The 16164-nt window shown below is 42.7% G+C and overlaps 1 protein-coding gene across 3 annotated transcripts in view; it reads right to left on the minus strand.

Moving 5' to 3' along the window:
* LOC147158617 (MAM domain-containing glycosylphosphatidylinositol anchor protein 2) overlaps positions 1-16164 on the minus strand; it is a 223234-nt gene that overhangs the window by 60098 nt on the left and 146972 nt on the right. For all 3 annotated transcript variants that reach the window (XM_086060428.1, XM_086060426.1, XM_086060427.1), the window contains 2 exons: positions 10642-10733; positions 10338-10575 (listed from right to left, as the gene is read on the minus strand). In XM_086060428.1, coding sequence (XP_085916554.1) covers positions 10338-10575; positions 10642-10733 — 330 coding nt within the window. The remainder of the gene's footprint in view (positions 1-10337; positions 10576-10641; positions 10734-16164) is intronic.

Below are 16164 nucleotides of genomic sequence, written 5' to 3' on the forward strand. Positions count from 1 at the left end.
CTTTACGCTAGTGCATACAGAAGGCTTTGATGCAGCCTCTGAACTTAAGAGAATGCTTGAAGCAATGGTGGTTATTACAAAAACGGCCAGCAGGTGGCAGCAGAGTATAAGAGCTATTAGACAAGGTATGGCTTGTCTGCTCTATGCAATTTCATCTCTCCGTGGCTGGAATATATATTTTTTTTAAAAAGACAGGTGACAGGTCTGTGCTTGGGCTCTATGCAATATCTCCCCTTCCTGCAAGTAATACACTGAAACGACATCTCTTGCTGTTTACTATAGTTTATAACAAGAGTGTGTGCGTGTGTGTCTGATAAGCATTATGTGTGTCTGGTTTAGGCAGTTCCTCCCAATCTTAGAAAAAAAAAACACACTGAAAAGGCGACTCCCGGTGTTTCTCAATGTTCATTATAGTTGATTACAGCGTTCATGTGTGTGTGTGTGTGCGTGTATAAAAAGGAAAGCAGCAGGTTGCATTCGGGTAGTCTGCTTCCTCATCACACATGCCCGGCCAAATTAATTTGTTTAATTAGCAAACCTGGCAAATAGCATTGGCTCCTGGAGCGCTGTGTGTGTGTGTGTGTGTGTTTGTGTGTGTACATGTGTGTGCATGTATGAGTGTGCGTGTTTTCCCCACTTCAAACCATCAAGCAGACTCCAAGCCTATTTTACAAGTGCGCCTCCCAAAATAGTTTACAGCCAGCCAGAGGAGGAGCGAAAATGTCCTCGACGCTGATGAAACCGTGTCACACGTCCTTCCCAATGATTCTCGGATGGCTGCCATCACTGCCCAAAAAACGCGACTGGCGGGATGGCGGTCGAGCTGGCGTTGAACGTTGCGGCGTGATGAAATTTGCAGCAACCCATGGGATGGGGGGGGGGAAATAAAGCTAGGGTCCAGTCTGTGGTTGTAAGGGTGACGATGAGCCACAGAATAGCTGCCAAATTCATCACCCCATTATCTGTATAATGCTTGTCCTCATTAGGGTCAAAGGTGAGCTCGAGCCTATCCTAGCTGACCATGGGCAAGAGAAACAAGGTGTACATGCTGGACTGGTTACCGGATAATTGCAAGGGCGCATATAGACAAACAATATTTCACCCTCACATTCACACGTGACAATTTTTTTTATTAACCTAAAGATACGTTTACATTAGGGGGTGTCAAAATAAGTTCATTGATTTTGAGTTAATTTAAAGTTCCTTTAACGCCATTTTTTTTAACGCGCGATCAATGACTGCCCCTTACTTGGAAAGCCTGTACTGGGGGAATTCCAGTCGCAACGCAGCAGACACGTCCACGTCAATAAGTTAAATAATAATGCATATATTTGTGGAGACTGGGGTCAAGTTGTATTTTATCATTTTAAAAATGTGCAGAATTTCACAAGTTGCTTAAAAATAAGATATGAAAAGAAAAATTATGAAAAGAAAAATGCACCGAGCTGTCACAAATGTCTTACAAATGCAATTATGCCATCTAGTGGCAGACAAATTACCTGAACACAAATCAATATCACATTCGTGTTTTCCAGTACAGTACATCTTTTTAGTTTTAACTCGATTTTATGAATTATTATGAAATTACTGTATCAATGACTAAAAGATACAGCCATATTTCAATTAGTCTTACATTTTTTCCACTTTTATGTTAACAAGAGTATGAAAACTTAGGGAAAAATATTTTATTGTACATTTAAAACATAAAATTTGCGATTAATCATGAGTTAATTACTGAAGTCATACAATTAATTATGATTAAAAAATGTAATCGCCTGACATCCCTAGTTTACATAATCACATTTTTTTAGCGCCATCTCACATTTGCTGCATAGAACTCTTCTCTTCCATTTACTATTTAGAACTTTAGTTATTTTTCTGGGAAACATGGCGTTTTCGCTTGGAAATATAATATCATATTAAATTATGAATCCAACATGCATGTTTTGGAATGCAAACAAGAATACCCGCAGAACATGTGACTCCTCCCAAATAGGCCTGACAAAAGATTTAATCACAGATCTTGAAATAGTGAGCCAGACGTGCTAATCACTAGTCCACCGTGCTGCCAGCCATCCAATCCTGCAATTAACACACGAACAGCCGCTACTGTGGTGATGGTAATTTGAATCTTCATTTTGAGCGACGTGCCTGAGGGCGACTGGTGGGGGAATGACGAATACCGTTGACATTTTGAAGACGGTGGGAAAAGGCAAATATGCTATATGTGAGCGGTCGCCACGGCAACAAGGGGGCGAGGGAATGATTATAAGTGAGCAGTTGCTGGTGATAAAAAGCAGAAAATTCAAATCCAGCCGCCGGAAGGAATTCATTTTAGCCACTTGTGTCGACACTTTGCTGCGAGCGCTGCGCCGACAAATGTTGGAAAAAAAAAAAACGTCATGCGCCAACACCCCGCAGCGAGGCGGATTAGCACTAGCATTCATTTGGCACACGGTGTCCGGCCACTTGCGGACCGCTCTGGAAAGCCGATCGCTTGGTGGCGTCGAAGCACAGAGCGACAAAAGTCTGGCCGGTTGCCTTGTGGTGATGCTCGGCGTGCTGACATTCGCTCCGTCAATATTGAAGCAGAGCCAAGCGTGTTGGGAAAACAATGGAGTGATGCACTAAAACTCTCAGAGGAACGTCACCAGCTGGAATGAGCTAGATGTTTTGCTAAGCCACACCCACTGGAATGCTGATTGGCTAACCACAGCGTGGTATAAAACAGAGGTCCTAGAATTCAATCTATCCATTGAGGGTGTGCGCCTCTCCACACAAGACAATTTGATACGATACATTAGGCACGATACAATTCAATGATGTAATGCTTTTAAAACCGATCAAAAATGATTTGCTGATTTTAATATCTATCTATCTATCTATCTATCTATCTATCTATCTGGTTAACAATGTGGCTGTTTAGCGATCCAGCTAGCTAGCTACAGTACCATTCTAGCGACAGCATCCATCCATCTACTGTATCTATCCGGCTAACAATGGAGCTGGTTAGCGATCTAGCTGGCTAGTGATTTTGCTAGCTAACTACAGTGCCTTTCTAACTACAGAATCCATCCATCCGGCTAACAATGTAGTTGCTAGCGATCTAGACGGCTAGTGATCTAGCTGGCTAGCTATAGTGCCATTCTAGCGACAGCATCCATGTAGCTAAAGACAGCATCCAGCATCCATCTATCCATCCATCCATCCATCCATCTATCCATCTATCCATCTACCGACCCTTTGCAGTTTAATTTATCAGGTATTTTGTTTGTTTTCAACAGTCATAAGCTATTCAGTCAAATCAATCTAAACTAATCCAAACATGTTGTTGACTGCATAGACATTTTCATATAACAAGAAAAAAACCTTTTTTTTCTTTTTCTTTTTCTCTTAAAAAAAAGAGTCTAAACTCACTTCGAATAGAGTCTTGCCATCCCTCAAACATCAACAGGCCCGCGTCAAGACCATATTGTCCTCCACTATTGTCAGCAGCCAATCGGTGAACAGCTATACTGTAGCACCCGTAGCAGCTATTACCGCCATCATTACACCAGGCTTCTCAGGCCAGATTAGCTGTCCGTTTCCACCGAGTCTGCATATTGCAGCCTGGAAACAATTTGTGCGTGTGTGTTGTGAGTGACTGGCGGCAACACTCAACGGGTCTGCGCAAAGTGATCAGGGCCATTTAGAACTCGCCCCGCCATCCTGTCGCACCATTTATTTGGTCTATGACATCAATCCTTGTCTCCATGGCAACATTGCGCTCTAGCTAGCTCTCTGCTCTACACACGGCAAGTGAGAGTCTGTGATGAGAAGGCACGCAGGTTTATTACACATGATCCTGCAGCCAGTTTAGGCGGCAGTGTCGTTGCTTCTTGAGAATCATGCATGACATTGTTGTGCTCACGAGGTACCATAATTGTTGTTATATGCATGTTTCAAGGCGCTAATTTCTGTTCATTTTATGTGCTACAACATCAGCCCGACGAGGCGGCAAGCTAGCCGTCTTGTTTGTTCTTGAGAAAGACAAGCAACGTTGTCAGCTCCCTGCTCACAAGGTACCAAAGTGACAGCAATACACAGACAATACTGATGCCGTAGCTTATGTTTATTTCACATACTATAGCAGCCCGTCTAAGCAGCCAACTCGTCACCTTGGTGATTCTTGTTAAGAAATACAAGACAGGTCAACATTGTAAGCCCCCTCCCCACAAGGTACCAAAGTGACAGCCATGCACACCTGCGTTTATTTCATATTACACCATCCCGTCTAGGCAGTCCTGTTAGTTCATGTTAAGAATTACAGGAATCGTCAGTCACGTCAGTCACGTTTACATTGGTGCTCACTTGAGTTTACAAAGTATTTCTTGTGCTACAGCAGCCCGTTTAGGCAGAAAACTAGTTGTAATGATGTGGTAGCATATATTTCATTTTCACAGCCGGCAAACTAGTTGATCCTATTTATCCTTGTTGAGAAACATGACCATGTCAACAGTAAAGTTGTGGGTATACGCAGCTATTTATGTGCCTTCTTAAGTTTATTTCACATGCTACGACAGCCCGTTTTGGCGGCAAACTAGTTCTCTTATTCATTTTTCTTCTGCGAAACATGGGCATGTCAACGTTCAGTCAGTTCCCTGCTCACAAGATACCAAAGTTGCAGCACATGTTGATGTGTTACTTTGTGTTCATTTCACATGCTTCAGCAGCCTATTTAGGCAACAATGTAGTTAATTAATGTATTCTTATTAAGTATACGTAAAGTAAACTCATTGCCTTGCTTATCTTTTTTTGAGAAACATGAGCATGTCATCATTCAGTCAGTCCACTTCTGAACTAGGTAGCAAAGTTACAGCCATTGATGCACACACTTCTGCTACAGCAGCCCATCTAGGCGGCAAACAAGTTACTAAATGTATTCTTGTTGATGAACGACGGGACATTTTTAGGCTATAAAAATGTATCTGTCAACTTTGAATGCGGTGTCTGACTTCCTTTGTTGTTGTTTTTCCCACGCAGCGAGCGTCTCATCTGGTAGGTGAACAGCTTTGCTGAGGGGCTATCGACAGCGGTTAACGAGGAAGGAAGCCTGTTTCTTATTCATGTTTTCCTGTCAGCTTTCCCCCAGCAGGAGAGGCGGGTGATTTCCCCGAAGAGCCAGCGTACAGCCGCCTCCGCCTTCGTAACGTACAACTGCAGGTGGTTTGCGGCGCGAAAACGACTCTCTGGGTGAGGAACAAAGCTGCCAGGTTGTCACACACGTGTTCGACATGTGGCATCTCGCGCCTGCTGTCACGTGGAAATTTTTCCCGGGACGGGGGGGGGAAGAAGCCAGCTGCGGGACAGATGCTAGGTACTTTCGTCCCAGAGTCATCTTTGGTTTGCTCACCGGAGCCATTGGCGTGGTACCAAAGTTGCAGCTATGCTGCAAGTATCAACACAATAACTTTTCGTTATTTCATATGCTACAACAACCCGTTTTGGCGGCAAGTTGGATGGCCCCACTCGTACACGCGCATCGACTTTTATTTAACATGCTGCATCAGCCCATTTAGGTGGTAATCTTTTTTTTTTAAATATATATATATATATATATATATATATATATATTTGTTCTGAAACAAGACTAATACTGTCAGTTCCCTGCTCACCTATAAACATTTTGATGTGCTAAGGTCTATTTCATGTGCCACAGCAGCCTGTTTAGGCAGCATAATAGTTGGCCTCACTCATTCTAATCACTCAAGCATGTCAATGCCCTTGCTCACAAAATGCCAAAGTTACACTGATATGCATTTACTGAGGTGCAAACTTGTGTTTATTTCACATGTTCCAGCAGCCCGTTTAGGCAGCAAGCTAGTCGCCTTCTTCAGTCTTGTTGAGAAACATGAGCATGTCAACAATGACAGACGGGCCTTATCATTAGAAGATAAAGGTAAAAATAACCAATTAACCAAATATTTAATGACATAAATGAACACAAAAATCAGGAAAAAAAATTTAGGAAAAAAACATCTACTAGACGGGCGGAATTAAAGAATGGTGTGGGCCAAATTTGGTCCACGGGCCATACTTTTCCCACCTGTAAGGCGGCAGGAACGATTATTTTTGGGCATTAGGCGATACCGGGTGAAATTGAAGGCAATGTAAATTGAAGCAGGGATGATTGAAAAAGCTATCATGCTACTGGTGGTGGGATGGGCACCAAATCTGAATTTCACAAACAAATACTGAATACTGGCTAACATTGTGGAACGAGCACAATTTAGAATTCTCTCCTTTCAAACATGTCTCCAAACATGGCTCTACTGTCATGCTACCTGTGTACATCTGTTAGCTGGCTACATTTCTCTTGTGTTTGTTCAGTGTAATTAAACATTTAGCGTCTACTAGCTTGTAGCTTAGCTCGCGGCATTTTCCAAGCTTGCCCAACACTGCTGACAACTTGCTGAATCTGCCACCAACAATTAACAACGGAGTAAAGCGGTTCCGTGTTTTGCGTTCATTAACACCAGCAGCTCATCCATTAATGAACTTGTGCACTTAATTGATTCTCTCAATTCATCACACGCAATTCCCGTGATTGACAGTCAGACTGGGTGTTGCCAGAGCGTCAGGTGTGCGCGGGGTGCTAATGGATCGACTTAGCAGGCAAAGTTTTTCGGCGGAGGTGACTTTGGAGTCCTCCTACTTACTTTGTGATCATCCATCAGACTGGCCCCGACTGCAGATCTGCTATGCTAATTGGAAATGAACGGAGCCGGCTAATCACCATTGCCGCATTCTTCCCGTCGGAAGTGTAATGAATGGGAATATCGTTTTCCAGCCCGGTTGGAATCCCGAGTTTTGATTGCGTGTTAAAATGTCAAGGATCTGCCTGTAACAACTTGACACGCCATTACGGGTTTTTATCTCCAAGCTGTGTCCCGCTCACGAACAAACAATATTTCAGAAAATGGCGAGTAATTGAACAATAATCCATACACAAGAGCTAATGAGAGGATTAATAGCCTTGCTTCCAGTGAAAATTTATGGGATATTTAAGTTTTTTTTTTTTTTTTTTTTTTTTTAACACTGGAGCTTGTAAGTCCTTTTCAGCTGTCCCTCTGTCTTCTAATCCTGACAGCATCCAGCGGGGACGTCAGTGTCCTCATTCCTGCTTATAAATAAGCATTAGTTTGTGGTCGAAGAGGGGGAAGAGCGCTTTTAATGAGTGTGTCATGCTTGCAATTATTAGCAGGAGAAAGTCATGAAAGCAATCTGTGCGCATCAAAAGACTTGATAAGAAAAATGCCCCGGTTTTGGAATGTGTAAGCCGGAGCTGCGAGAGAGTGTGTAAGCCTTTTTGTTTTTTTCCTGATCCCAGACAGACCTGCAGCGTAATCTTCTTTAAATGCTTTTCTTAAGAAGCCTAATTGCAGTTTGGGCTTTCCTGCTGCGGGAGAAAAGGCATTTTGGTACCCCCAAAATGCGGCACCTTCCAGATAGAGGACGCAGAAAACGGCATATCCAAGAATTTTTGTTTCTTACTAACACTTATACTCTGGAACAATACAAGTCTTAGCATAAATGCTAACCAGTGTAATAACAGCTCTGGATTTTTCATTATTCCTCGATTTTTTATTCCTTCCACATTTTTGACCGATTCTCACCATTTACAAAAACTGGGTAGGCATGGAACCTTCTATCATCAAATACATCCATCCATCCATTTCCTACTAAAATCTTAATTGTTGTTAAAGACGCCGTCACCAAATAACAGAACTGTCTCGAAGACTGCGCAGGAAACTTGTTTACAGCATGCAATCATTATGAGTCTCCACTTCTGACACCAAATACGGTTCTACTGGAATGCGCACATCCCTGTGGTAAATCTCCACACACAATGTCATCTAAGCCTTTCATTCCGCTTGACGACAACACACTCAGTCATTATTTGCAGCCCACAGACTGCACTACTTAAAAGATAATGAGCAAACTTCTTCTTCTTCTTCTTCTTCTTCTTGGCAGGTACGATTGATCCCGCTGTTTTGGAGCACGGGGATTATCAAAGGATTATCTAAGAATAATTATGCCGCCAAGGTCGACGTGCCGCTTTCATGTCTGCTGTGAGGTACGCCCAAGATGCGGCATTGTGCTTGTTGAGCGTAAAATAAAAAAATTTAAAAAAAGGAAAATGGCACTGCCACATGAATGCAAAAACCAGACCTCGGTCAAGGCTGAACGATCCTTAATAGCACAAAACGAAATAACGTAATATATTATTTGAAAATTGATTTACACGATATAGAAAATAAATTGCCTTGGTGATGAAGTGCTGCCACCATAAGTGAAAATACACTTCACATTCTGGGCTGGTAGTATCCATTAACCTCGTCGTGACTGCACTGCTGGTCGTCATAGTAACAAAAACTCCCCAGATGACCCAACATTGGAGGTCAGGGTGAGAAGTAGTTCATTTACATGACCAGGACCACCCCTCAAAACAGTCTTAAAACAGAGGACATAAGTGTACCAAAATGTGTTGTACACCATAATAGAAAATAAAAGTTCACCCCCAAAAAATTTATGTAGCCAAGAGATGGTTTTGATTCCTTCCACAGCTCGTTTTTCGTTAAAAAAAAATTATGTAAACATTTTTTTTTTAAGTACATTCTTGCCAAGTGAATGACAATGTTAACCCCCACTTACCGTCCGTGCATCATCCTGCTAAAGAAGACATAACCCAAGGATGTCAAGAGGCTTTTAGCATTTAAAATGGTTCTCGCTGAATCTCCATAATTTGTTTTCCAATTCCCGCAGCAAAGCCACTTGAACTTCTGTAACAAATTCACGTGTTATGAAACATGTTTTCTTGTCATTATTCATTGCCAAAATGAAGACAAATGTCAAAATAATGTCAAATTCCTTCCTTGTTGTACAAATGTGAACGCTAACCTCACACGAGTAACACGAGGTTACTTTAAGTGCATCATCTTGGTAAAGAAGACAACCTCCTTGGCGGAGTTCACAGGAAGTTAGCAAGTTCAAGGCTGACCAATCACCATTCTTTCTTTATGCACAAAAACTGTCGGTTTCAAGTCCTTACGCAGCAAATGCTCCTGTTCCCTTACAAGTGCTAATGCTAATGCTAATGATGCTATTTTCAACAACAACAATGCAAATCCTTCAGGAGGCACGCGAATCAGCTCAGTCTTTTGTTCCATGCAATTCTTTTTGAGATGTGATTGACTGATGCTAAAAACTAACACAAAAGACAACAAAGATGGCTGACAGCTGATTATTTGTTTTTCCACAAACAGCCGTCAAACTATTTTTTGTGGCACAGAATAAAGTCGTCACGATGAAGAGAGATGGCGTCGGGATGTCGTGATACAAAGTGGATGAATGCGTTGTCATTGACGTGAGTACAAAGCCAGACAGCGGCGACGGAGTCAGCGGGTGAAAGCAGCCAATCAGATGCGAGGACAATGGAGGTTCAGTTCGAGAGAACATAATGGAGATGGAATAACTTCAGATTCTTCTTCTTTTGAGACAAATATGAGATTATGACTCTCCCAATTAATGAGATGAAGCATGAGAGGTACAGTAAACCCGCGCTACTCACGGGGGATAAGGACCGAGCCCTGCCGTGAATAGTGAATAATTAACGCCCCCCTAAAAATGAAAATAAAGGGAAAAAAACTGCCATCATTAATAGTTTGAATTCTAACTATGCCACAGACCATTTATTAGTTAACAGTATTACATGACATGTTTATGGAATTTGGCTCCATTTCCAGTTAGCTGACATGCTAACTAGCCAAAACGTCAGCAAAATGAAACAAACAAAGCTTGTTTTACTGTTTCACTCTCAAGGAGAAAGTTTGATTAGCAGGTCAAGTAGCGTCACGCTATTACGTCGTTTAGTGGTTGCTCCACGCCAACCAAAATTAAACAAAGTGGTCTACAAATGTAAAACGAAGACAACTGACGCGACGGCTGTTAGCCGCGTTAGCATGTTGGCCGAGCGTCTGCTCCTCTGATGACCATTCATACTTTCAATCCAAAAAAATGTTTTTTTTTAATGTACATTTTTGCAATACTAAATTTACCCACAGTAATGTTAGATAACCACAAACTGTTGATGTAGACAATTATAAGTTTCAATGTTGTTACTGCATGTCAGTACGTATTATACCGCCCCCTGGTGGCCAAAATACACGTACCAGAAGGAGCAGCACAATGGGGCGTCGATTGTTTTTCCATTCACAGCAGGGCTGCGTAACGTATTTATATTTCAGGGGTGAGGGAGTTGGAATCGGGCGTTGTTCACGGCGGTGTCTGAGGCTCACCAGTAGTGGAGGAGATGTTGACGTCGATGCTGATCTCCGGAATGCCGCCGCCCTTCAGCGCCGCCACGCACGTGTACGTGCCGAAGTCGGTGAACTTGAGGTCGATGATGTCCAGGTTGGTGGTGCCGGGCGAGATGTCCGTGTCCGTCTGCGTGATGACCATGCGCTCCGAGCTGCGGAGGGCGCGGCCGTTCTTCAGCCAGCTGAAGGTGAGCTCCTCCGGGGGCGTGGCCTCCACCTGCGACGGCCCACATTTTAACCATTTTTCGACGAGCATTTGTGTTTTGTCCTTTCATTGTCTTACCTGACAAGATATCTTGACTTCCCGACCAATCTGGATGTTGTCGTCATTGTGGTACGGGTCAGGAGTGATCCAGAAGCGACCCTTTTTCAACGCTAGGGGGGAAAAAATCAATCACTTAGATTGGAGTTTTATCAGTGTTTAGTTTTTTTAATTGTTTTTAAGAATTTTCCCAACACATTTCAATGGGTTTCAGTTATTTGTTGTTGTTGTTATTAGTGGTGCACCATTTATAATTCTCATACTTTGTCCTTCACTCCCAAAAACGTTTTTTATTTTTTTATGCTAGAGCATACAGAAGGCTTTGATGCAGCTTCTGACCTGAAGAGGTCGCTTAAAGCAATGGTAGTTATTACAAAAAACGACCAGCAGTTGCCAGCAGAGTATAAGAGATCATCCAGGGCCAAGTTGCAACAAGCTCTTTTTGCCATTGTTTTCAACAGGTTTGTGAATAATGATTAAACTTAGCTATAACAGAAACAGATAGAAATATACTTATTTTTCCTGATGAAAGAAGCGACTCTAATCTTTTCTAATCTAATCTAAATCTTTTGGTAGGTTTAATGTTTTTATAGCAATAGAATTCAATATAATTGTGGGTCAGTCAAAATCTAGTAAACCAGCCGGGAGCAAAGAGGGTTCCTTCAGTGAAAATTGCTGAGAATGAATGGATATCAAAAAGTAAAAAAAAAATCATAATCAGCAGCAAATTTACAATATGTTATCGAGATCCATCACTCCACTCCCTTTCAATAAGTCGTACGATTTATGTCATTTTAAACCTCATGCTTCCAATTCCTTCCGCAACCCGTTTAGGCAGCAAACTAGCCGCCTCCCTTTGAGGTTACTCCTGCAGACGTTTCATGCAAATTTTACTCAACATCTTGTCCCTCCTCAATGAAATCTCCTTTTCCAGACTTTTTTTTTTTTTTTTTTTGCATAAATATTGGATAGCGAGTAGACGTTTCTGTAAAACGACAACAGGCGTGTACAAGCGAGATAAGTGGGCACGACGACAAATTTTGCTGGACCGCTCACTCAGCTCGCGTGGAATCTCACCTGAGTGTTTTAAAAAGAAAACAAGAGCAGGTGAAAAGTGCTCGGCAGACTTTATCGGGTCTCGGAGTTGCGTCTTTGGGCCCCCACCCTTTTTCTGATAACCATTTCCTGGCAAAAAGTCACATGAATCTTTAATGAGAACTCCGCCCGAAAACAGAACTTTCCCATTTGCTGCAGAGATAAACGGCGACTGACGATTGTAGTACAATTTTCCACAACATCATCAATTTTTCACTGGTGTGTTTTGCTCAATGCGTGTACACACACACACTCAACTAACTTAGCCCTTGCTAAATTATTAAGATTAAGTACAAAATGAAGCTAGATTAACATGTTTCATTTTGGACAAAAAGCAATTTAATAATATTTTCCATTTTGAGATCCCACTTCTGTCGCCAAATATTAAATATGCTTCCATGCCGCATGAAGAGCTATGAACATCACGAGCAGTCATGGGGTCCCTGCCTGTTTGATCCAACAGTTTTTAGTCTGAATGTAAAACTAATCTATTGTTAGTCAAAGTGAAATACTGGCTCCTACTTCTGTCGAAACATTTGCACCCATGCCCGATAGCGGCCTGAGAACATCACAAGGGGGGAACAACATTCTATCGACCATTCTATCAAAACGTTGATCTTCATTAAAGGCGCCAGCATCATGTTAAAATATACTGGATCCCACTTCTGTCGCCAAATATGCTCTCTTGCCCGATCAATATCCAAGGACATCACAGAAAGAACACACAAGACACAACATTGCAGGACGACCCTGTGCCAGATTCAACTGGGACACTAATTGTCATTAAATATGCCATCTTAATGGTAACATGCTGGATCCCGCCTCTATCGCCAAAACAAACAGGCATCAAACAAACATTGGCTACAACATTACAGAGCGACCATGTATGTGTCAATTTACAGAAACAAGCTCACCATCAAAGACACCAGCTTCATAGTGAGAACATTTAGATCCCACTTCTGTCACCAAATATGATTCCTTTCCCCATAAAGAGTAAAGAACATAACAGGAAGAACAGTGTGGGGGCGACTATTTGTCGGGTACAGTAATTCTCATTAAAAACCTCATGGGTAGGTCTATTTTGGGATCCCGCTTCTATCGCCAAATATGCTTATCTACGCCTGAAGGGCTAAGAACATCACAGGACAAACACACATTGCAAAGTGACCACATGACGACAATTACTGGACCACTAATTTATTGCGAGAGTCTACCAGCTTCATGTGAAACATACTGTATCCCACTTCTGTCACTAAATATGCGTTCTTGCCCCATAAAGAGCTGCGAACATGGACTCATCATTGCTGTGTGACCACGTGTGAGAATCTACCGTAGCTAATTGTCAATAAAGATGCCAGCTTCATGATGAGGAATAGTGGACCACATTTCTGTCGCCAAGGATGCTTCCGTGCACCATCAAGAGCTTAGAACACACGAGGCACAACATTGCGGGGCAACCAGGCGTCAGATTCTACTGGAACGCTAATTGTCCTGTTGAGTCACACCAGGTCTATTTTCAGATCCCACTTCTGTCGCCAATATGCTTTGCAGAGAGCTTGCGTGTTTTTCCTATGCTTGCTTGTGGGAGTAATGGGGAGTGTCAAATGATCACACAAAAAAAGGAGAACAAAGCTTTTGGTAGCTCATGTCACATGGCAGCCCCACGGGGGAGTGTCTTGAGACACGCGCGCACACGCACGCACGCACGCACGCACCATCTTCCTGGCCCGCGACACGCACAGCAACACAATAGCGCGGCTGATGTGTACACATGCAAATGAGAGAGGACGTTCCAATGTGTTTTTCCCTCCACTGGCTCTAATGAATTTCGCTGGCTTTTGTGCGAACAGGATGAATCATTATCCCGCCGACTCATTCCTCACTCTTTGCCATCCGTCCCTCTTCACAGCCCGGCAAAGCAACGTAGCTCTTCCGGGAGGGGAAAAATATCAGCGTGCCAGACTGGACCGGTCTCTTCACGGGCCAGATGGAAGTTCCTCTCACCTCCTTCTTCAAGGTTAAACTCCAAACTGGGTCGACAGGCATCGGCCAGGTGCGGCCGCCTTTCATCTTGCCATTATCGCCCTCCGCACGCACGCACGCTGACGCTTCGGTAAAAAAAAAAAGCCAAGGCCGCTAACGCGGGGATGAAAGTCGGAATGGTGGCTTTCAAGCTTCAGGCGCGGAGCGTTTGTGTCAAAGGGTCCACAAAAACACACACAGATGGGTCCATGTTTAGTCGCGCCAGGGCAATAAAGTGGCATTCATGAATGGAAAACTATGCAGAGATTTGTCCGGAAACGTTTTGGGCCAGGAGGAAAGAGTCCGAAAAAGACAAAGTTTGGATTAATTTCATACTTGGAAAAACAGAAACTGCTTTGTGTTTTCAGCAAAGCAGAGCTGGGTTACACAACTGCATAAAACCAGTTGGGTCAAAAATAACCCAACCACGGGTCAAAAATGGACCGATCCTCCCGAACTTTGAGGCAAGCGTAAAACAACTCATAAATATTGGTCAGTTCCTTTACTTGGGTAAAAAAAATTGTATTAAAAAATAATAATAATCTGAAAATTGGGTCAAATTGACCCATAATGTGGATCGGTCCATTTTTGACCCATAAGTGGGTTACTTTTGACCCGGAAACATCATTACTAGCTAATAGGGGTGTGAATTGCCGATTCGATTTGTATCACGATTCATCGGTCACGATTCGATTCAATACCGATTAATCCCGATGCAAGTTTCACGTATTGCGGATTCACTCGATCACGGATTTTTATTTGGGTCCATAACATAATAAGTCAATCGCTACACACACTTTAGCGCATGTTTTTTCACTCGCGAACCGGAAGTACGCTTAGCGATAATACTTTTCCTTTAAACATAAATAAAATTAGTAATTATCCGCCTAAATAATTAGTAAAACTTTAAAAAATATTCATATAGAAAAATGCAACACAACTAGTGTACTGAACAGTACAGCCATTCTTCTTAGAAGGGTGGTGAAGAGAATCTTCTGTTTCAATTTAATTATAACTGTTTAGATTGAGTCATAACTGTTTTAACTTACTCAGCAAAGATTGATTGAAGTGTAATAATGTGACCAAACGTTTGAAGGTTCTTCCTTCCACATTTTATTACTTAATTAGCCATCTGTTTCGGGGGAGAAAAAGTGTTATGATCAGTTCCTTTGTAAAGTTTTAGGATGTCTGGCAAACTGTGTTTCCGCCTGGTTGGTCAGCTGCGCGGTTGGGGGGGGGGGGGGGGGGGAGATCGTGGCCGGGCAATGTTTACATAGCAATTGACCATTTGTTATTGTCTTGTGACTCAGAGGGCAGAGCAGGAAGAGGAAGGGGAGGGGCTTTTTGGGATGCTGGAATTATAATGGCGGCTGCAAGTGGGAGGAGCTTTACAGACGCATGGGGAGAGCATGGCATTTGGCCACACATGTGCTTCTGTCCAGAAATTTCTGAATGAATAAAACCTTTGAAGGAAATGTTCACCGATCTCAACTCTGATTCTGAAAACAACTTTACGAACACGCGGAAAACTTAAAGGATCGTTTTCCAACAGTGGGAACTGCGTGGTGGGTTTGTTATGACTCAGTAGTAAAAACCAAACAACAATAATTGAGGGAAGACTGTAACGTGTTGCATGTGAAAATGGGCGCCCCTTGTGGACAAAAATAATACCTGCACCTGGAACAGTTGATTATAACATTATCTAATCTTAATAGGAAGGATATTGGCAGTGTAACAACCCAAAAAGAAGACAATCTCTCAAAATAAAAACCCAGAACCCAATCTCACAAAACAGTGATCCTGCATCCGCTATAAAAGAGGGTCAAACTGTTGGCATTACGTCAGCTACAGCTTGTTTGCAAACAACATAGCGGAGAGGAAATGTGCGTGTGTTTCAATGTGTCAAAAAGCATCACAGGGTTCTTGTCACATTGGCAGCATTTTGTCCTTTTTTTTTTTTTTTTTTTTTTGCATACTTTGCATACAACGTCGCCCCGCAGCTTCTCAGCACGATACGCCCGCCCACCCGTCCTTGAGAAGCCCTCGACACACACACACACACACACGCACGCACGCACACACACACAAGCAGATGGTAGCATTCCCAGCCATACTGTCCCACCAGACTCACAGCCTTCCTGTGCCTCGGCCTTCCCGGCAGGCTGCTGGCGTCCGATGCCGCTTGCTGACGGCGTCCTTTTTGTAATTGATGTGACTTTTTGAATGATAAAGTGGCGCTGATATTTTTCACTTCAGACATACTGTCCTTTTTTTTTTGAGTCACTATTTAAAACCATTTCATGAAAAAATCCCAAGAACTATGTTTTACGATTATGATCATATTGGGATTGAGTAGGGATTTTGTTACCGTGGCAACCGGGCGAGGTCTGGGGGGGTTTGAAAAGGCAAGCAAGCGTCTTCTGAAGA

Source organism: Leptonotus elevatus, chromosome 18 (assembly GCF_054856555.1).
Source record: "Leptonotus elevatus isolate MCC_2025b chromosome 18, RoL_Lele_1.0, whole genome shotgun sequence".
In the NCBI taxonomy this organism is placed as follows: Eukaryota; Metazoa; Chordata; class Actinopteri; order Syngnathiformes; family Syngnathidae; genus Leptonotus; species Leptonotus elevatus.